The sequence below is a fragment of the Lissotriton helveticus genome, chromosome 5_1, assembly GCF_964261635.1.
Source record: "Lissotriton helveticus chromosome 5_1, aLisHel1.1, whole genome shotgun sequence".
Classification (NCBI taxonomy): Eukaryota; Metazoa; Chordata; class Amphibia; order Caudata; family Salamandridae; genus Lissotriton; species Lissotriton helveticus.
In genome coordinates this window covers 739,857,428-739,880,221 of record NC_136065.1, presented here as the reverse complement: position 1 = coordinate 739,880,221, position 22,794 = coordinate 739,857,428, and the positions used below count along the sequence as shown (strand labels likewise).

At 50.9% G+C, this 22,794-nt stretch overlaps 1 protein-coding gene across 3 annotated transcripts in view; it reads left to right on the top strand.

Annotated features, from left to right (window-relative positions):
* Nucleotides 1–22,794, top strand: part of LOC144754887 (hexokinase-1) — a 1,510,469-nt gene that overhangs the window by 931,338 nt on the left and 556,337 nt on the right. For all 3 annotated transcript variants that reach the window (XM_078643208.1, XM_078643209.1, XM_078643210.1), the window contains one exon: nucleotides 18,676–18,980. In XM_078643208.1, the coding sequence (XP_078499334.1) occupies nucleotides 18,676–18,980 (305 nt within the window). The remainder of the gene's footprint in view (nucleotides 1–18,675; nucleotides 18,981–22,794) is intronic.

The following is a 22,794-nucleotide window of genomic DNA, read 5'->3' as shown; positions in this document are numbered from 1 at the left end:
TCGTGTGTGTATAGTGTAAATACTTGTATATAGACGGATAACATCACCTCGGGAACAGAGAGGCACTATATATATTTATATATATTTCCTGTACAGCAGCACCGGAGCTCACACGGACACCGTTGTAATTAGACCCCTCACCTAGCACTTTCTTGGTCTTCCCCAACCATACCTACCTATCTACAAAATACTCCCCCTTCCTCACGGTCTCTTTTCATCCCCCACAACCCGGTGTCGGTATCAAGGCGACCATTCCGGTCTCCAGTTGGACTAACAGCCCTTCTTTCTTCTGGATCTCTATACCCTCCGAGGACACGCCGGGACCACCAACCGAAGACCCTGACGTCCCGCTTCCACGTGACGGAGAAGACCCGGACCCCATCCCTGCGTGTTCATCCTTGCGTTTCCTTCTTGAACTTAATACGAACTGTTATACAAAACTAATAAATCCAGGGGAACTATCACCCACTATAACCGGCCTCCACTCCTGTTATTCCAGTCCACCATACCCCCACGACCACAGGTGGTGTCAGAAGTGGGATACACCGGAAGCATGGAGGCTGCAGTACAGAAATTGGCAGAGACCCAGGAACAGCTGGGGAAGATGATGGAGCAGTTCCTCAAAACGGCCGAAGACGATAGGGGGCAACTACATGATGTTCTTAAGGGACAAGGAACCGCCCAAGACCAACCGATGGGAAGACTCACTGACGTCCTAGGACAACAAAGACCAGTGGCTTCTCTCCCTTCGGTTGTGCTACAGAAATATGTACCGGGGGAAGACCCGGACTATTTCTTCACAAACTTTGAGCGTCTGGCCCAAGCAGCGTCTTGGCCCCTGATCGTTGGGGACAATATTTGGGACCCCTGCTGACGGAAGACCTACAGTCAGCCTATCAACAAGCCAACATCCAGGGACAGACCCTTTATGAGGACATCAAGAGATGCATTTTGGAACGGTTGGGCATATACTATGAGACTTATAGAGTGAAGCTCCGTCAGGCCAAGGAAGGTCCCCAGGAAACTCCCCAGGAAACTCCCCGGGCTCTGTCTTTCCATATTAGAGACCTGGCTAACCGGTGGCTGAAGCCTACAACCGCAACAAAAGAGGAAATCCTCTCCAAAATCTATCTGGAACAGTTTCTGGCCTCTTTGCATCCAGCCACCCAGAGGTGGGTCCGTCAACATGCAGGTCTCACGTTGGAGACAGCTATAGAGATTGCAAGCGCTTACAGTCGCGCACAAGACTTCCAGAAAGGAAAGGACGACCACCCCTCACGGTTTCAACACCCTGGTGGAGCTCGACCTCACAGGGCCCCCCTACCCTGGAAACCAGAGCCTGTCCCTCTTTTTCCTTAGCCTGTGATACCCAGGCCACCCCCTCCCGGACCACAGTGTTACCACTGCGGGGGTTTCGGCCACATTGCCAGAGTGTGCCCCCAGAAGGAGGAGCCAATGGACGTGGGACTGGCCAGGAACTTTGTTTGTATAAACCCGGGTTCAACACCTCCACAATTTAATTGCCCTATAAGGATCAATGGACACCCTGTCCTAGCTCTTGCAGATACTGGTTCCAGGCAGAACGTCATCCGGCCTCAGGAGTTACCAATACAGGTGGGTCCTACTACCGGGTCTGTAGCGATTCATTGTGTGCATGGGGACACGAAAAGCTATCCCACTGCGCGAGTGCAAGTCCAGCATTCCACGGATCCAGGAAGCCTACTCACAGTTGGCCTCATACCCAACCTGCCAGAACAGGCTATTCTGGGGAGCGACTATTCCGGCCTTCCACCCCTCCTCCTGGACACAACGACCTCCTTGGAGAAATGGTGGTCAGAAGCTCCCTTTTCCCATGTCCCAAGATCCCCGGGATCCCCTGCTAAGTTAAGGAAAACAAAAACCCAAAAAAGAAAGGAGAAAAGAAGACACGTCACGGCTTATCCGGTTCGCCTTGATGAACATCCCTGGGAGATGGACAGAGAATTCCGCGCCGCTCAGCAAGAGGATCCTGTCTTGCAGGAATGCATGGGGAAGAGCCCTGGACAATGAGGACCCCCTACAAGTAGGTCCTTACTTATTCAAAAAGAACGGTCTCCTGTACAGAAAAGGCGGGCCCCGCCTGTCACCCCAACTAATAATCCCAGTGCCCTTTCGCGACAAAGTATTATTTCTTGCCCACAGCCGTTTACTGGGAGGTCATTTCAGTGATGAGAAGACGAGCCAATCCATTCTCGAAGTTTTACTGGCCAGGTGTGTACCAACAGATTAAGATATATTGTCGCAAATGCCCAGTATGTCAGAGAAACAGCAGATATCGGCCCCCCAAAGTACCTCTCAAACCCCCTACCCCTCATTGACATTCCCTTCAGCAGAGTGGGCATGGACATTATAGGCCCTCTCCTACCTTCCCGAAGCGGTTGCCGGTACGCCCTTGTCCTGGTTGATTATGCCACCCGTTTTCCTGAGGCCGTGCCCCTAAGACAACCCACCACTCAAAACATAGCGAAGGCATTGATCTCGATCTTCTCTAGGGTTGGCTTCCCTAGAGAGATCCTAACGGATCAAGGGACCCCGTTCGTTTCCGCCCTTATGGGACAGGTGTGTTCCCAACTAGGCATCAAGCAGATTAGAACCTCCGCTTACCACCCCCAGACCGACGGGTTGGTCGAGCGATACAACGCTAGACTAAAGTCCACCCTGAAGAAACTGTTAGCACTAGAGACCAAAAGGTGGGAGGAAATGTTACCCCTAGCCCTGTTCGCAAAGTACAGAGTAGCACCGGATATTCGCCCTACGAGCTCCTTTATGGGCGGCCTCCCCGAACCCTACTGGATATGGCTCGGGAGGCCTGGGAGGCTGAACCAGATAGGACAAGACCCCTCCCTGAATATGTAGAGAATCTCAAAACCCATCTGGGGCAAATTAGGGACATAGTTAGACAAAATATGGAAAAAGCACAGACGACCCAGAAACATCAATACAACAAAGGTACCAAAACCCGAACCCTTGCTGTAGGAGACCTGGTACTCCTGCTAATGCCATCTTCTGACCACAAACTGTTGGGTCAATGGCAAGGTCCCTTCTCTGCTCTGAAACAAGTAACCGCGGTTACCTATGAGATTGAGTTAGATCCTGTTCGGGGTACGACCCAGATCTACCACATTAACTTGCTCAAACCGTGGGAGGGACCCCAACCGGTACTAGCAGGCTTGGGTCCCTCTCAGGATCTCTCTTAAGAGAACTGTATAGACACAGACTTGACCGAAACCCAGAAACAGGACCTTCGGGAGGTCCTATCGCCCCTACAGAAGCTATTCTCTTCCAGCCCCGGTCATACTACCATCATTGAACATGCTATTCAGACCGATCTGGGGAAGATCGTACGTCAAAGGCCCTACCGAGTCCCAGAAACCCGTAGGGCTGTCATCAAACAAGAGACGGACCAAATGCTCCGCATGGGAATCATCGAGCCTTCCATCAGCAGTTGGAATTCTCCCATTGTACTGGTCCCTAAACCGGATGGTTCCATAAGTTTTTGTATCGACTTCCGTGCAGTAAACAAAATCTCCAGTTTCGATACTTACCCGCTCCCGCGTGTAGATGAGATGGTAGAACGCATCGGGAGAGCCAAATATATAAGCACGCTTGACCTTTGCAAGGGATATTGGCAAATACCACTGAAAAAAGAAGACAAAAAGAAAACAGCCTTCTCCACACCAGACGGGCTGTTTCAATTTACCGTCCTTCCCTTTGGCCTTCATGGCGCCCCTGCCACTTTTCAGAGGGCCATGAACCAGGTATTGCTGCCCCATTTTCGATACGCAGGAGCATATTTAGATGATATCATCGTCTATAGTGACGACTGGGAACTACACCTACACCACTTGCGACAGGTATTCTCCTCCCTCGGTTCCTTTGGGTTCACCATCAACACTGCCAAAACCACCCTGGCCGCGCAAACCGTGAAATATCTTGGTTACCTCTTGGGTGAAGGTGTCATCCGACCATAGAACGACACGATAACCGCCATTCAGTCCATTCCCTTGCCCCAAACCCGGAAAGAACTTAGAGCATTCTTAGGACTTTTGGGATACTACCGAAGATTCATCCCTAATTTCTCCCAAACAGCTGTACCCTTAACAGATTTGCTAAAAAAATACGCTAACCCAGAGGAGACCCTGAAAAATCCTTCACCCCACTTAGTACAGGCTTTTAACGAACTCAAGCTTTCCCTTATGACAGATCCTGTACTCGTTAGCCCCGACTATTCGCAACCATTCATCCTCCAAACCGATGCCTCAGACCAGGGATTAGGGGCAGTTCTCTCCCAAAAAGACCGGAACGGGGAAAAAAGGCCCAGCCTTTACCTGAGTAGGAAGCTCTTCCCCAGGGAAATAAACTATGCAGTAGTGGAAAAAGAGGCTCTTGCCATCAAATGGGCTATTGAAAGTCTCCGATATTACCTGGACGGACGAGACTTCATACTGTATACAGACCATGCCCCACTCGAGTGGATGGCCAGGAACAAAGGACACAACGACCGTGTCCTCAGGTGGTTCTTGTCCTTGCAGCCCTATAGATTCAGGACCCTACACTGTAAGGGGGTAACCAAGGAACGCTGATTATCTCTCCAGGCACCCTCCCCCTCCAACCCATACAAGAAGGACTGCTAGGGGAAGGGGATGTGATACGGGACCGTCCCCTACCTCGCTGGTGCCGCGCCCACCAGGGCCGTCCCCCCTCTCGCTGAGGGCGTCCCTTCCAGTGCGATCCCCCACTTCAAAAAACGACCCTGAAGCGTCCCTGACGACCGGGACTCCACCCCTCTGTCCTTTGTTGCAGGAGCCAATCGGATCCGGAGACAAACCGGAAGCACCATCCCGTGACCCCGGAAGTCCCTCCCTAGTCCCTGAGCCGGAACACGGAAAAGACAGTGACCAGGAGAGAAGAGCGTTCAAGACGGCGAACTCGTGGCAGGAGAGTTGAGCGTACTGAGAATCGGAGAAGGCGACATCGGAAGAAGAAGAGGACGTGTGGAGTGAAGACTGGTGGAGTCCGCAGAAGGTGGCTGGAGAGCGGTCGCAACTCTCTGGAGAGTTGCGGCGGGGCATGTGAGTACCATCATTCCGTGTCTAGTAATGTGGCCCCAGTAGAGTCGTGTGTATAGTGTAAATACTTGTATATTGACGGATAGCATCACCTCGGGAACAGAGAGGCACTATATATATTTCCTGTACAGCAGCACCGGAGCTCACACGGACACCGTTGTAATTAGACCCCTCACCTACCCTTCACCTAGCACTTTCTTGGTCTTCCCCAACCTTACCTACCTATTTACAAAATACCCCCCCCCCCCCTTTCCTTCCTCACGGTCTCTTTTCATCCCCCACAACCTGGTGTCGGTATCAAGGCGACCATTCCGGTCTCCAGTCGGACCAACAGCCCTTCTTTCTTCTGTCTCTCTATACCCTCCGAGGACACGCCGGGACCACCAATCGAAGACCCTGACGTCCTGTTTCCCCTTCACAGAGAAGACCCTGACGTCCCGCTTCCATGTGATGGAGAAGACCCGGACCCCATCCCTGCGAGTTCATCCTTGCGTTTCCTTCTTGAACGTAATACGAACTGTTGTACAAAACTAATAAATCCAGGGGAACTATCGCCCACTATATCCGGCCTCCACGCCTGTTATTCCGGTCCGCCATACCCCCACGACCACAAGGTGAAAGGGGGCACCCCTGCCTGGTACCCCTAGGGATGGTAAACGGCTCCGTAAGTCGGCCGTTGACCCGGATTCGAGCCCGTGGAGCAAGATATGGCGCCATGATCCGGGTAATCATATTCCGTCCCAATCCAATTTTACTTAATACCGCCCGAAGGAAGGTCCAATCCACGCGGTCAAATGCCTTCTCCGCATCCAACGAAAGGAGGCAAGCAGGGATCTCCCAGTGGTGCGCCTTACCCACTAAGTGGGCTAGTTTGCCTACGTTATCAGCCCCTGGCCGGTTGCGGATAAAGCCAACCTGGTCTGGGTCTACCAGATCCGGCATATAGGGGTCCAGGCGCTTCGCCAGGAGTTTGGTATAAATTTTAAGGTCAGTATTTAGCAAGGCGATGGGGCGGTATGACGCGCACTGCACGGGGTCCTTCCCTGGCTTTAAAATTAATGCTATTTCCGCCATACCCATATCTCGGTATCCGTAAAAGAGTTATACAGCCTCAAAAGATGCGGCCAGAGCTGGGATTGGAATATGCGGTGGAAAGATAAGGGTAGACGATCTGGTCCCGGAGTCCCTCTTCTTGGGTGATAGGACCTTCCAGGGTCTCCGCATAGTGCGGGTGCAGGGTCGCGCCCGTTTAATTATTAAGAACTTCCGCCACCACCTCCGGCGGCTCTCCCCGATAAAGCGCCGAGTAATAGGACTGAAACGCCTCGCGCTTATCTCCCTTCAAGGTGACCTTCGCCCCATCGGGGAGTTGGACCGTCGTTATATGAGCTTTGGCCGCGCGCCCGTAGCCTTCCCGCAAGCAATTTGCCCACCTTGTCCCCCCCTTCGTAGTATTTCTGCTTAAGGACCAGCAACGATTTCTCTGCTTTGTTGGTGCGCAAAAGTCGTAGCTGCCATCTAAGGTTGGCAAGGTGCCTCCTAGATGTTAACGAGGAACCGCCCTGGTCCCGTCACTCCTCCAATTTGATGTCCTTTGCCAGTCGATCTTCTAAGGCCTGAGTCTCACGCGCCCTGGCAATCGAAAGGTAGGTGATATGGCCCCTCATGGTGGCCTTAAAGGCGTCCCATACCACAGGGAAGGGCGTCTCTGGGAGATCATTGGTAGTGAAATAGGAGTCAATGGCAGTTCCGATGCTGTCTACATCATCCGGATCGCGAAGGATACCAGGCGGCAAGCGCCACTTCGACTCGCAGGCAGAGGGAGCGGCCGGATCCTGGAGGAGCAACTCGACATGCGCATGATCGGAAAGCGAAATATCGGACATTGATGCTCCCAACATATCGCGCAGCAGGGTGTGGGAAACAAAGAGGTAGTCAATCCGGGAGTACGAACGATGAGCATGGGAATAAAACAAGTAGTCCCGCAAGTCTGGGGAGTGAGAGCGCCACGTATCGAACAGTCCCAGTTCCGTTATTTGAGTACGCAATGCGGAAGACATGGCCCCGGCACCACTGAACATGGCATCGCTGCGATCTACTGCCGGGTCCCAGACTAGGTTGAAATCCCCACCTAGGATCAGAAAGGGGTCTCCCCGCGGAACATGATCCTTCAGATGCGACTGAAGTTACCGATCCTGCCTCTGATTGGGTGCATACACATTACACAGGGTGAGGGTACGCCATCCAATCGCCACACTTACCCTAAGGAAGCGCCCATCACCACTCCTGAAAGGCCCAGTCTCTCCCCGCCTGATGCCAGCCCTGCACAGTATAGCTACACCTGCTGTCTTAGTGTCTGCTGCCGCCCAAAATTGAAGGGGATATCTGGGATGTGCCATGCGTCCAGTGTCAGCCTGTAAAAGATGGGTTTCCTGCAAAAATATAATGTCTGGGCACTGCTGCAGAAGATACCGCCATGTCTGGCGCCGCTTATTAGAGGAGTTCAAGCCCTTGACGTTCAGCGTTAAGACCTTCAAGTGCCTGGGTATGTTAGCTGTCATGTTATGTGCCATTCCGTACCTATCCTCGCCTCTATTTCCCCTTCTCTGCGCAGCCTCGCGGGGATGCCCCCCTCCCCACTAACCCAACGCACACGAAAGAAGGGAGTGGGAAAAAAAGCGGAAGCGAGGGAAAGCAAGGTGTGAAGAAAGGAGAAGAGAGGAAGAAGCGAAAGAGGGAGAAAAGCCAGATCAAGACAGAGAAAGAAAGAGAAGAGCAAAAGTACAAAAAGCGGCCAAATCAGCCATAAAACACAGTGGAACCATAACGGCCAACAGGGCCTCACTTCTCTGGCCCATGTACAGGGCATCCTACACCCAAGGGTTTGGATACTCTCAGGGATGTCACTCCCTTAGGGACAGTCCGGGGCGGGTCCGCAGTGATCCTACAGTCCCATCGTCAGGGAACTCCCGCCACCCCCACCCTCCCATCAAGGAGCCGTGGCGTACGGTAAGGCATGTTGAAGAATACCCCTCACCGGGGGTGGGATAAATCCACTGGTGAAGCAGGTGGGCTGCTGCTTAGCCGGTGGTTCAGACTCCGATCATGGTGTCGAAGGGCGCGATACAAGTTCCTCCCGATCACCTTCCAAGGTTTTAATGTGGGCTATGATGTCCTGTTTGGCCTGAGAAGGCGACAGCTCATCCCGCGGGGGCGTGCGGTGATGGCACCGGACAGTGGTCCAAGTCGGTCTGGCGGGCACCCGTACCTGTCGTCGAGGGGGTGACGGGCTCGCCGGTGACGATGTTGGCACTTGAAGGAGCCGCGCCGCCTCCGTGAAAGTCCTTATCACTCTTCGCTTGCTCTCCCACTGAAAGATGAAGGCAAAAGGGTGACCCCATTGGTACGGAATACCCAGGGTGCGGAGTTTCTCTGTCACTGGCCTGAAGGCCCGTAACCGCTTCAGAGTGTTGGGCGCCAGGTCTTGAAAGATCTGTATCTTGTGCCCCTGGTATCGGAGGTCTGTTTTGTCACGGGCCGCTCTCCAGATGACTTCCTTCTCCGTAAAGAAATGGACCCGCGTCAGGATGTCTGGAAGGAGGCCCGGTCGCCCTGCGGGTCCAGAGACTCGATGTGCTCTATCCAAAGTCAGCGGGGATGCATTCTCATCGCCCCATACCTCATGGAGAAGCTGCGCCACATACGTGAGAATGTCCGTCCCCTCTTCTCCGATGGGAATACCCCGGATGCGGAGGTTGTTCCGGCGGCTTCTGTTCTCTAGGTCTTCCTGTTTGACTTGCAGCTCTATGTTCTGCTCTTCCAGAACCGCCAGGTGCTTCCGCAACTGTTCCTGGTCCTCCGTACGGGCATCCATCGTTTTTTCCAGGCCATCCACTCGCTCCCCCAGGTCCGTGAATTCTCTCCGTAGCTCCGTCACACAGGTGTGTACCTCGGATCTGATCGGGGGCCGATTTCCACATTGAGCTCCGTCATAAAAGTGGCCATAAACGCCTGTGTAACCGGAATCGAGTCCCCCACCGCCTTGGAAGAGCCTCCAGAGGCCGTCGACGCCCCCGTCTAACCCCACATTGCCACGACCGAGTTGTCCTTGGGGGTCGCGACCGGATCCACCTTACCCCCTCTGGAGCGCGTCATCGCCAGTCTTGGAGCGGCCCGGTAGTATGCCACCACAACCCACTCAGCACCCCATAACCAGAGGGGCTCCTCACCGTGTCGTCGGTTATCAGGTATGCGCCAAAGTCGCAGTCGCAGAATAGTAAGTAGGGACCGGTCCCCAGCACCCTGACTGCCCGTCCACTGCCACTCGAGTTCCGGGGATCTTCCTTCAGTCCCCCCTCCCCTCCCGTGAGGCTGAAGCAGGTGTGACACAGCCTCCAACGGAGGTTAATCTACCCCCCAGGGACGCCTACCACAAATGTTCCATTAGGGAAGGCCCAAGATCACCAGGTGGGCCGCAGACAGCACTCACCACCCCCCTCCGCAAAGAAACCAGGGGTGCAGGAGGCCCAGCGGACCCAGGCAGCCCAGGCAGCTCCAGAGACCCTTCAGCTACACGTCTCCCAATCAGGCCTCACTGCACTCCACCAAGCACAATGCACCCCACCAGAGGACTCCCAGAGCGCAGTGCAAACACCCCCTGCCGCGCTCAGGAGCGATATCCCGGCAAGCCAGGCGCACAGAACCAGGCCCCAGGGCGCAGGGGGAATGACAAGGACCGATGGCCACTTCAGAAGGACACGCTCTGGTATGGGGGCAAAAGCATTCTCCCTATCGCACTCCCTGCTGGCAATAGTGACATCCACAGCTCGCGGGGACCCAAACGTCAAGCCTTCCAGTCCCCTCAGGTCGAATCCGGACGTCAGAGGAGGCAGTAGGCACCCCCAGGCCTCTCCCAGGGACGAGCACAAAATGGTGATCAAGGGCTCCGCCGCGCAGCTCCTCTCCCGCTGCCTCACCGCAGTCCGGCCATTACCGCCCCGCACAGGTGTCCAGCAGGCCTCCCAAGTAGCACCAGGGTGGAGGGTGAAAGCCCCAGTCTAGGTCGGGGGCGTATGGGGGACCAGGACACCCCGGAGTCCAAGTCACCAGGCCCTTCGGGGTCAAGAGGCAAAATGGCAGGGGAGCGCGCCCAATGCCGCCGCTCACCGCAGAGGCCAGGCACAGGGGGCAGAGGCCTTCGCGCAGCGAGGGAGCCCAGATCCGGGGCCCCCTCCAGTCCTCCCTCAGTGTCCACACAACCCGGCCTCTCCCCCAGCAGCGCCGGCGGCCCAGCCCCGAAACGCCAAGGGCCCCACAGCCTGCCACCGACTCACCGGGTCCGCCAGGCACCGCTGGGTTGCTCCTCGCCGACCTCTCTCAGGCAGGTGGGGGGCCTTCAGTACCGCCTCAACTCCCAGGGTCCGCCTTCTGCCGCACTGAGGGTTCCAGGGCCTCTGCCTGCACAAGCCTCCAACCGCAGAGGCACCGCAGCCCGGCCCCCTTCACAGCAGCACCTGTAGCCCAGTCACGAGGCACCGAGGTCCCAACAGCCAGCAACTGACCCACCAGCGCAACAGGCCCAGTCCGCCGTAGAGGTCTCCAGGTAGTGTTCCCGTCGTCACTGGTCCGCACCTCCCCGGGCGCACCCAGGCAGGGGGGAAGAGGGCCGTCTGCACCTCTCAGGGCTTACACTGTCCAGGCCCGCTCCCCGCTCTGTCCCAGGCCCCTGGGTCTCCGCACCGGAGGATTCACGGGGGCGGTCCTGTCAGACGCCGAGCGCCCGTATCTCCTCGGGCCCCGCAGTCCGCTCTGCCAGCAAGGGACCGCACACACGCCGCAGGACGGGGATCCCCGTCAAGCTCCACAAGATGGCGGCTCCCGCCGCGGAGCCTTCGCTGTCTCCTCGCCGTCCGACCCTATCGTCGCCGCAGGCAGCAGGCGCACCGCATTGCAGGCCCCCCAGTCTCTTTGGGTATCGTCCACGTTGGGGGGTGCAGATGTGGCCCCCAACTCCGCTTATGATAGCTTATACAGGTAACGGAGGTCGGGAGCTCCCCTGAGACACGTCTCACCACATCGCTGGTGAGTCCACGCCCCCCTTTGTTCCTTTTTGACCTTTCCCATTGGATAATATTGAGCGCCCGACGGCTCAAAAGCACCCTGCACCCAGCCGCCCGAGTGCCGCTGGCTGTGCCACCTTTGTCTTATCCTACTTCCCCCTTTGCCCTGTGCAAGTGACCAGGAGCCTAGCTCCCACAGCCGCGTGGCCTGCTAGCCATCAGCCACCAACCGAAGGCCCCCTTTTCCCTCATTGGATACCATTGGGCCTAATTACCTCTGCACCCCGCTGCCCCTGTGCTGCTGGGGCTGAACCAACTGTACTTACCTGACCCTGGGGGACCCCTGAGTCGATGCCCAGAACCTTAACTTCACCTGGAAACCGGTAACTCACTTACCTGCTATTGGATAACATTGACTAATTTTGACTCGAAAATTTTCGAAGTGTGAAGTTTTGGAAACTGAAAATATTCATATAAAATCAGCCGAATTCCGAAGTACTACCCTGTGAGCAGGGGAGAAGCCAGTACTGTACCTTGTAGCCCAGTACTGAACTGCAAAATTAATCCTTACCGGGTTTACTAGTAATCTGTATTTTCTCCATAGGAACCCATTGTCTGCTTTTCTATGAAATTTCTTCTAAGTGTCTACTTTTGAAAATTTGAAATATTCTTTAAAAATCATACGAAATACTGAAACGCAATTACCTACCTGTTTAAGTTAAGACCCCAGTGCTGGCCCTAGGAGCCCAGTAATGGATTACAAAAGTAACTCGATCGTACTTTACCTGCAACCTGAATTTTCTCCCATTGAATAACATTGCCAGATTTTCAATAAAAAGATTCTAAGTGTGAACTTTTAAAACCGCTTTATATCCATGAAAATTCACTGCAGTAACTAAAACTTTTTTGCTAATCTGGTTTCAGCTTAGAATCCAGGACTGAATCTAGTCCTGGAACTACTAAAGTAATCTGTACTGTAATCAACTGTACTTTTATGATGACAATCCATTGAGCTCAATGCTAAAGTGTGTGTAGATTTGTGTTGCCTAATGCAACCCCTGTATCTATTGTGTTCACAAACTTTATTACTTCCTTGCAAAGTAAGTACATGAGAGTACTCATATCTAGCAAAGTATATTTTTATGCCTGTTGGTTCTAAAAATAAAACGACTATATATATATATATTTTTTTTACATTTTTTTTTGAAAAGAAACAGACATACAGATAAACAAACCAAACCTCACAAGGCAGAGACATAATAATACATTGGCATGGGTCCGTGCGGGCAGAGCTCAAAGGCTAGATGAATACAATGCAATCGAATAGAACGGGGGCAGGGGCGGACACGGAAACAAGCGGAATCATTGACAATAGATGACGAGTGAATGCCAATTAAGGGGACGAAGACACATCAATGGTCACATCCTGTGGGGGAGTACATATATTACCACGATAAGTGTTCCATTGGGACCAGATTCTACCCCATTTCCTGGGCCGTCCCCGGGAAAGTTACACAGTCTTCTCCTGGAACATGCACCAGTCCATGTTTTCTTTCCACTTGGATAAGGTAGGTGGTCTATGTGAACCCCAGAGCTGGGCAATGTCCCTCTTCGCGACCATATTTCTAAGGGTCGCCCATGTAATCTGTGCTGAGCTGTAGTCATTAGGCTCCCAAACATTCAACAAACAACGCCTGGCCTCGGGCAGCAGGGACACACCCGTGACACTTCATGACCTCATGCACTCGGGACCAGAACCTAACCATCTCCGGGCATTCCCACAATATGTGGAGAAAGGAACCAGACATCCCACAGCCACGCTTACATAACCCATCCAAGGAAAAACCCATTCGAACCAGACAAGGCCCAGTGACATACACTCGGTGAAGTATCTTAAGCTGGACGAACCTCAAGCGAGCAGGAATGGCGACTTCCTTGGGCGAGGACAAAGCAGATTGCCAGTCTTCATCGTCCAATTCAAGTCCGTCTGCACACCACGCAGCCCGGAGGCGGACCAGCAGGTCAGCTCTGTTATTGATGAGTTTCTTATAAATCAAGGAGATCGTGCTGTCGGGCACATGACCATCCAAAATGCGGTCCTCCAGAGGGGAAGACTCAGGAATATCAGCACCCGCAGCAAACACAGACAACAGAGCATGACGGATCTGGGCGTACCCAAAGAATTCATTGTCACTAAGCTCTTACTCCACTCGCAGCACATCAAAGGACTTGACAGTACCCTTCGACCACAAATCGCCCACTCTGCTGATACCAATCATATCCCATTTATTAAAGCCTTTTGTTTTCCACAGATGGCCCAAGCATTCCGAATCATACAAAGGGGTGGCCCGAGTAAACCTGCCACACCAACCCAAGGCCGCATTCGCATCACGCCACACTCTCACTGCAATCTTAGTGGGACCGGTCAGTGTTCCACGGAGACTACCAGAGTACAACGCTCTGCTAAAGGTCCCCCCTGGCAAAATAAATCTATCCATGGGGAACGCCAGGGCAGGGCCCGGTGCGTAGGTCGCATGATTAATCGCACTTAACTGGGATGCCCAATAGTAACGTCTGATGTCCGGGAGGGCTATACCGCCATCATACCACGGAAGCGTGAGTTTAGAAAGAGCAATACGGGCACGCCCATCCCAGACCAGTTGTCTCTGTAGGCTCTCCACTTCACGAAAATAGCCCGAGGCAATCGGGTCAAAGGAATTCTGAAGTGCGTACAAAAATCGAGGCAGAGACATCATTTTGAAAAGCGCCGCTCTACCGAGGGGCGACAGCGGCAACCTACGCCAGCGAGCCACATCAAGCTTGAGCCGCTGAAGGGGGGTAATAAATTAAGCTCATAACGCCTGGAGGGGTCCAAGGAAACATAAATCCCCAAGTACTTGAAACCGGTCTCCGTCACGTGAATCGGAAATCTACGCGGCAGTGGAGGGAGATCTCCAGCCAAAACGTAGATGCAGGATTTAGCCCAATTGATAACAAGACCGGAGTTCTTACCGAAAGAAGTCAGAACATCGAAAAGTACATTAAGGGACTTTTTAGGGGAGGTGAGATATAGGAGGATGTCGTCCGCGTATAGCGAGACTCGATCCTCAAAATCAGGAGACCATCGGATGCCCCGCATAGAAGGTTCCCAACGGAGCCACTCCGCCAAAGGTTTGAGAGCGAGAGCAAAAAGCAAAGGGGACAGCGGACAGCCCTGTCGGGTACCCCGTCCAAGCGTAAAAACGCAAGACACTCTTCGATTAACAACTACCTGGGCCAGGGGACTCTCATAAAGAAGTATCACCCAGGCTATGAAGCCCGGCCCAAACCCGAATTTCGAGAGGGCCGCCCAAAGGTAGGGCCCTTCGATAGTGTCGAAGGCCATGGTAGCGTCAAGAGAAGCCAAAATGGCCGGTTCAGTAAGCGTCTCGGCTCTCGCGAGAACCCCGTGGAGTCTGCGCAGATTCAAAGCAGTGTTGCGGTGCGGGATGAAACCGGATTGATCTGGATGGATCAAGTCCCCGATCACAGTTACTAAGAGATTAGCCAATAGTTTAGCCAAAATTTTGGGTTCGGCATTGAGTAAAGAGATGGGTCTGTATGAAGTACAACGATCCCGAGGCTTACCCTCCTTAGGAATGACGACGATGGTAGCGAGTCGTTGGTCCAAGGGGAGGGAGCCAGACTGCAGGGCCTCGAGGAACATGTCTCGTAAATAGGGCGCCATTTTGTCGGGTCGCAGCTTGTACAATTCAATGGGCAAACCATTGGGGCCCATCGCCTTACCCGAACGGAGGGAACGAATAGCCACAGCGATTTCATCTACTGTAAGCGGAGCATCCATGAGGTCTCTGTCAGAGTCAGAGAGGCGAGGCAAAGCAATGTCCCGCAACAGCAAACGGGAGTCTTCCTCATCACTGTCCCAAACGGAGGTGTACACTGTCTCAAAGTGATCCGCAAAACACTGAACAATCCCAGCAGGGTCAGGGACACACTCACCATCAAGCCTCTCAATCACGGGGACCACACGATTCACTCTCTTTCTTGTCCAACCACGCAAGCAATGTACCCGCTTTATCACCCACATCATACAGTCGTCCCTGCTGCTCCCTATACATCACTTTCGCAGAATCCGTTACAAGAGTCTTGTAGTCAGCTTGTTTCAAAGCAAGGGAGTGCAACTTGGTACTGGATACGCCCATGCGAAGATCGTCTTCCAAAGCGGCTATATCAGATTCCAAGCGCACAACCTCCACATTTGCAGCCTTCTTAGCAGCGACAATCAAGGATAAGGACTGACCACGTATAACCGTTTTAAATGCTTCCCATAACGAAACAGCAGAAGAAACAGACCCCACATTGTCGTCAAAATAGTGCTCAATGGCTTTCACAAGGTCCGAGCACGTCTTGGGGTTACGAAAGTACCACGGGTTAATAGGAGCAACTCTACCCTCATCGCCTGCCCCTACCTCATACCGGAGCCACAAGGGGGAGTGATCGGAAATACCCCTAGGGAGCTGACGAATTTCTCTGATGGAGGAGTACTGGACCGCTGGCATTAAGAAATAGTCCAATCTAGAAAGGCTGCCGTGTGCCCCAGAGTGGAAAGTGTACTGCAACTGTGTAGGGTGTAGTAGCCTCCAGGCGTCTACAAGCCCGAAGGTCTCTAACAAATCACTCAACCACCTTAGCGCCGTGGGTAGATCCCTGGAAGTATGACGATCAGAGGTGCCAGAAACAACCGAATTCAAATCCCCACCCAAAATCAGAAGCCCCTCGGGAAGGTCCAAAAGGACTCTACACAGATCAGCATAGGTTAAAGCCTGCAGACCCGGGGGGACATAGACTGAAAGTATGGACAATGTCTTCCCCTCCCACCTGCCAGTGAGCACAGCATAGCGCCCCCTGTCGTCAAGTCTCACCTCGTCAACTGCAAAAGGGAGAGAGGACCGAATGAGAATACCAGCCCCCCTGGACCCAGAAGTAAACCCCGCGTGGGCCACCACCCGATATCCGCGCCTATTCATTGCCTGACAAGCGTTGCCTATTAAATGCGTCTCCTGTAGGAGGACAATATCGGGGGAATGACGCCTAAGGAATCGCAAAACAATACTTCGCTTAATTCTGTCCCCTAATCCATTGACATTCCAGGATAACAGTCTCAACTCGCCACCCCCATCCCCGAAAAGTAGAAAGAGCAGGACCCACATCGAACCCCATGATCAGTACAGATGACAAAAACAATACGATGCCTCGTGAGTAAACAGAAACACACACAAACCCTCCACCCCCCCCAACTTGACCATGTTACTCCCCCCACACTGCACCCCTGCGTAAGACTAATAAGCCACCCCAACTTGCAGTGTGCCTGTTGCCCCATTACTAAACTAAGCTACGCAAAGAACCCAGGAGGAGGAAGAGTCCCCATTCACCCCCGCCACCCCCAGGCTGATCTAGGCCTAACAAAAGACCCAAGTCCAGACTCAGCTGAAACAGCAGAAAAGTTCAGACGCAGGGATCCACAGGTGAAGTCCTCATTCAGCCAGTTCATCTCTTATAGGCAGGGAGTCAAGCCAGTCACTGACATTTTCAGGGCGATCAAAAAAGAATACACGTTCCCGATATTCAATCCGGAGCTTGGTAGGGAACAACAAGGAGTACTTGAGACCCAAGTCTCGCAATCGCTTCTTAACTCCCTCAAATCCAAGTCTTTGTTTTTGGACAAGCGGCGAAAAGTCAGGATAAAAAGAAACTGAGGCATTTTCAAAGTTCACTGGGCCCTTGTCCCGTGAGGCCTGTAGAACAGCGTCCCGGTCCCTAAAGTGAAACAACCTGGCAATAATGGGCCTCGGGGGGGGGGGGGGGGTGGGGGCACCCGGCTTAGCCTTCCCGCCGGGGACACGATGAGCGCGCTCAACCGCAAAGAACTTGCTGAGTCCAGCGGGAGAAAGATAGTTGGCAATCAAGTCCTCCACCAAGAGGTCGACCCCCATAATCTCGGGATTCTCCGGGACACCAATAAGGCGCACATTGGTACGACGGGCCCTGTTTTCGTAGTCCTCGAGCCGACGAGCCATTAGGTCATGTGAGCAACGCAGATTGCCGATCTCAGCCTGGGCCTCTGTGACATCCGCAGTAAGACTAGAAGTCTTCAAGCCCAATGACTCTACCCTTTCATTGCTCTTCGAAAGATCCGCTCTAATCAGCGTAATGTCGACGGCCACAGTGTGTGTCGATCTTGGAGGCTAAGGCCTCGTACTGCTGTCCCATAGAGGCCTGCATGTTGGCTATGGCTCCCATGACGTCCTGCAAGGATGGGTCCGAAGACGCTGAAAAGAGGGTCTTAGGGTTATCCGAAGCACGGCCCGCAGCGCCGGGCGACCCCTTGACCTGCGAGTAGTGATCCATGATGTTAGTCTGATTTTGGCCACCACGGAGAGGTGCCTCAGTCTTGCGCTTCTCAAGAGGCTGTCCGGTGGCCATTTTGGAAAAGGGACCCCAAAGGGGTCCTTGAGACCTGGTGAAAATGGCCGGGCGCGGAGTGTCCAGACAGTCAACAAGACTAGTTCCGATGATTGTAGGCACAAAAGGCCGGGTTGTAGGCAGTTAGTCGGGCCAGTACCAAACAGCAAGGAGACAACAGGCCAGCCGAAGGTGGTGCAAGGCTTCACCCCTGCCAATCAGAGGCGGGAGCAGAAATCGAAACCGAAAGTCAGGAGGGGTCGACCAGAGGGGACCCCTGCAGCCGTTGTTGATCAACTACTCCACGGCCTGCCCAGCAACCGAGCCTGCGGTCCGCCTCGGGGTGGGCCTCAAAAAGTAGAGACGATGCAAAAGTGGACCCCAGCGTCCAAATTTGATATTTCAAAGTGTACGAAGATCAGCAAGGATGTGCGAACAAAAGCCCGTCCTCGAAATCAGGATGTTGCCAGGATATTCGTGAAGCGCGGCGCGGGTCCGGGGAACTCTGTGCTCACGCGACCATCTTGGATGCCCGCGAAGCTCCTCCTCACGACTATAACTTTTGATATAAAAACAATTGGCCTGGAGTTCAGTCTTTGAGTGTGTGAAATCCTTTGCTGACTAAGTGTGTACAACAAATGCTTTGCACTGCCCTCTGGTACTGCCTTCCTGCTCGACCAAGCTATCACTTTTGAGAGTAAGGTCAGTCCTGACTTTAACCTCTGTTATATCTTTGGAGTTTGTAGACTCTATACACACTGTACTTCATTATAGTCCAGTATATATAGAGCCACTTTCTCACAATCATGACTTATATTTTTATTACTCGGATTATCAGTGTTTGTAGTGTAGCACATGTAGGTAGGTGTGTAACAACTTCATTCTGTTTTCACAGCACAAGAAATGGATCCCTTTCTTGTCATTTATTTACCAGCTTGTACCAAATTCTCTGCCTTCTTAAACATCTCACTCAAATCCATGATAGTCTATTCATGTTCAAATATGTTGTGAAATTTGTACTACATTATTTTTAATTATCTTAACAGGTACGCCAGAAGATTGCACAAAACAGTAAGGCGCTTAGTTCCTGACTCGGATGTCCGATTCCTTCTTTCTGAAAGTGGAAGTGGCAAGGGTGCTGCCATGGTTACAGCAGTTGCCTACAGGCTTGCTGAACAGCACAAACAGATTGAAGAAACCTTAGAAGAGTTCGACCTGTCACATGAACAATTAATGGAGGTGAAAAAAAGAATGAAAATTGAAATTGAAGCCGGACTGAAGAAAAAAACTCATGAAAGTGCTAAAGTTAAAATGTTGCCGACCTTTGTTCGTAGCACGCCTGATGGATCAGGTAATATTGCTTTAAAAGTCTTACATATTAACTGTGAAGACCATCAGTTTGTATAACTTAGTTACAGTGCTTCACTTTACCAGAGCTGATGAAACAAAGGATATGTTTAAAAATATGAGAAATTAAACCAAATATTGTTATTTCACAATAGATTATGTTGGTTCGTTAAGTAGCATGGTCTTTGTAATGAAACAGTATGGTGTGCTTGCCAATAGCTTTGAACATAGAGCGCTGGCAATAGCAATAATAAATGCATGATCTGCAAAATGACTAAAAGAAAAGAATTGCCTTGGTTAGTGGTCATGCAAGCAAGTGGATGTGGCAGGATACATCCAAAAAGCCAACAAAGAAGGTGAGACTACAATTCCCCTGTGGCCTCTCCGAGATGTGACTGCCAATGTATCAGGCCAATGGCTGAAGGTTCCTGAGCCAAAGAAGCCAGTGGCTGAAAAAGGTTAAAGGAAATCCCCTTAACTATGTGCACAGTACTGTATGTGTGCCACATGTTGCTCGAGCACCAAATCTAAACAAGAGGTGGCAAACGCAATAGATCTCTTTTAAAAGGGTGAGCTTCAACCTATTGGCTTTTGCATTTTTTCCACTTCGCTCAACCCTTTGCTTAAGAGCGCATGTGTCATGGCATTGTCTACTACTTAGAAAATGTGCTATAGTAAAGGTCTTTGCTTTTTGACCCCCATTATCAACCAAGGCACTCTTCACCAAAGCACCTCCTCCAAGTTTCTGTAATCAACTAAGAGCAGTATTATCCTATTTGTTTTAATCTCACTGAGAACAGCATGTGTTTTTTTTAATCTGCATTAGGCACAATACCCATCTTTTAGCAAATCTCATCTTGAACAGACGGGCCATGGTTTTATCAGCTCTATAATTCCATATTAATTACAAAAAAGAAGAACTGTGATTTCTACAGTATCATTTCTTACTTTAGGGAACTTAAAAACATCAATGATAAGAGTCAGTGTTGGAAGGGAGAACCTACCAAGGTGGTCATAAGCATCAATAAGTTTCATATCTAATAGAGTTAAGTGTGCTGCTTTTAAGTAAGTGGTAGTTAAAGATGCCTGGGGAGATAATAGGTATTTATTTAATTGGGAGAGGGTTGCAGTGGGACAAGGACAAATTACCTGACTGTTGGGAAAGCACAGTAAGGGAGATTGTGATTATCCAATGTTGGTAGTGCAGGTCAGGAGGATGGACTGGGTTGTAAAATGCGCCAAAGTTAGGGAGAACTGCTTACAGTGCACCCTACAGACTGAAATACCTGTGGACAGTACAGTATGGTAAAGATTTAGAGGCTTGCACATATTGTTGGATTGATAGCACAGGAAACCGGTCAGCCGCAGCTGTGCGTTTCCCTCTACTTCTTACACTTCTTTCAGTGTCTCAAATTTGCTCCGTTGGAGTAAGATAGGGGCTCAAGCTCTGGCCTCAACATCCTTGGCCTCTATTCTGACATTGTCAGCATGCCATTAGTGAATACCACAGTATTAATTTTGAGTTAAGTTGTAAAAGAAAAAGAGGTATGAAGCAAAACACAAGACCAAAACCTATAAAAGGAAACATGCAGGATTAAAGCCCAGGAAGAAAAGATAACTTTAGCAAGTATCTACAGTTTGAGACAGCTGCAGAGACAGTGGGTTGCACAGGATGAAATTTAGGGGCTGGGGATACACGATAACTAGGAAGGGGATAGATGCACATATTGCTACATTAATCGGGCCAGAAAGGGGACAATTTGCACAAAAAAAGACATCTTGAAAAACAGTCCTGAAATGCCAATGAACAGATAAAATGTGAAAGATTTCACACATGATAGGAACAGTAGTAGCATATTACTATAAAGTATTGATCAGCAGGAGTAAATTGGGCCAGGTAGGTGAAGAGCGAGACACAGACTGGCATTTGATAGATGCTTTGGGTAAGTGCAACAGGTTTAGTGTGTACCCAGAAACAAATGGGGTTTCATGTCCATAGTGTTTAACCAGTTCAGGCTAAACAAGAGCTTTGCATGCATTACTTTATTAGTTGCAGTATATATTATACGTGTGACAGATATGCCAAGATGCTGGTCTGGAGCTCACTCTGCCATCGGACACCAGTTTCACCTCACTGATGATGCCAAACTCAATATGGACTTGTTGTGTTCCCTTGTCTGGTGGGCCTGACCAGGCAGTTCATGCCGAGCTGTACCTATAGGAGCAGATTTGCATATGGGTGGTCCCCTTCAAGAGTTATAGTGGTTGAAAAATGATTGGAAGGAGACGCAGAGTGACTGCCAGTGGCTGAGATTAATTCAAGATTTCCTTCCATTATTTGTTTATTGAAGGAAGATCATGGGGCATATGTGAGAAAAACAATAGATTTATTTATTTGGAGTAATGAAAATTCCCAGAAGCCTGATAAAAACATTCAAATGGGCTTATAAGAAGATTTGAGTTGCACAACCGGATTTTGAACTGGGATATAGCAATGTTTAGAATTAAGCATTATACTTGACAATTTGATATCCCTACTGTGTGGACTGCCTATCTCAGGCTACGCAGGACAGAGGCCAGAGTCTTTCTCTAATCTGTGACTGAGTTACCACACTGACAAAAAGGTAGACTAATTTTCTCTAAGGGTAGCCTTGTCTCACCTTTGGTAGCTCGGCCTGAGCTTTAAGTCAGTGCCCTGAGAAGTGTGTGGGGTTTTGTGATAAACAAACCCACCAAGAAATACTTCAGTTTCAGAAATAAAAATAAAAGTTACAACCAAATTTAATTAGTAGGAGTCACATTTGTTGAAAAAATCACAAACATAAAAGTGTACAGGTATCATAGGATATTCATATTTTAAAAGTCGTGAGTTTTGGGATCAATGGAACAATCATTCTGTGCTAGTCTACAGGAAATTAAAGAAAAGCAGGAAAGATTCAAAATCTCTTTGTGGGCATCTTAACTGGACCTGTGGACCCAGCAAGCCTGACCCATTATTGCAAGTGGAACAAAAATCAGTCCAGCATAATACTCTGTGATTAGCTCCAGGACCTGCGATACAGTGTGAGAATCCCAGTGAGCCAATAATATCCAGTGTAATATGCTCCTTGCAGGACATACAGGCGTCTGATAGACATTGCAGGTATTTTGGATGCTCATTGGATCATCCTTTGGTTAATTGTTTTGTTGCAACTTTTCTTGATCTCAATTCAAGTCAGCAGATTGTACCGTTAAGTCATATCTGGTTCAGCCAACGTGAAGCCATATAGCTGTGATTTAAGATCTTAGCCATAGCCTTTTGCAGTGCTGCCAAAACTCTCTGAAATGCAAGAACACCTACTTTATTTTAATAAGGTTGTTCTTTAGATAAACGATGTTCTTATTTTGCTATTTCTTCACGTCCTTTACTTCCACAAGAGGCAAAGAGTCCCACAAAATGGGGGTTTCTGAGCAAAGCAGAATTCCTTCTTGTTTCTTGATGATGGTTATGTTTGAAGTGGTCCCAATCAACACAGACAACTGTGATTACATGTATTTCTCTCAAAGTAAAAATACACAGGTCCAGAAATCTATTTGGAATTTCATCAAGCAACTGTGAATTCTCCTATCTGATCAGCAGACTTCTTCTAGTCCAGGACCATATTATTCCCAGGAACTTCATGCATCAAGAAGCAAGGTCACCAGCTTGCAAAGCGGGCTGTCGGCTGCAGGCCCAGATTTAAGTTTACCTGGAGGGCTGTTGAAGTAACGGTCTCCCACAGTTTTTGAACAAATCTTTAGAGCAGAATTCAGCTAGATGTTCGTCTTCGCTAAGAACA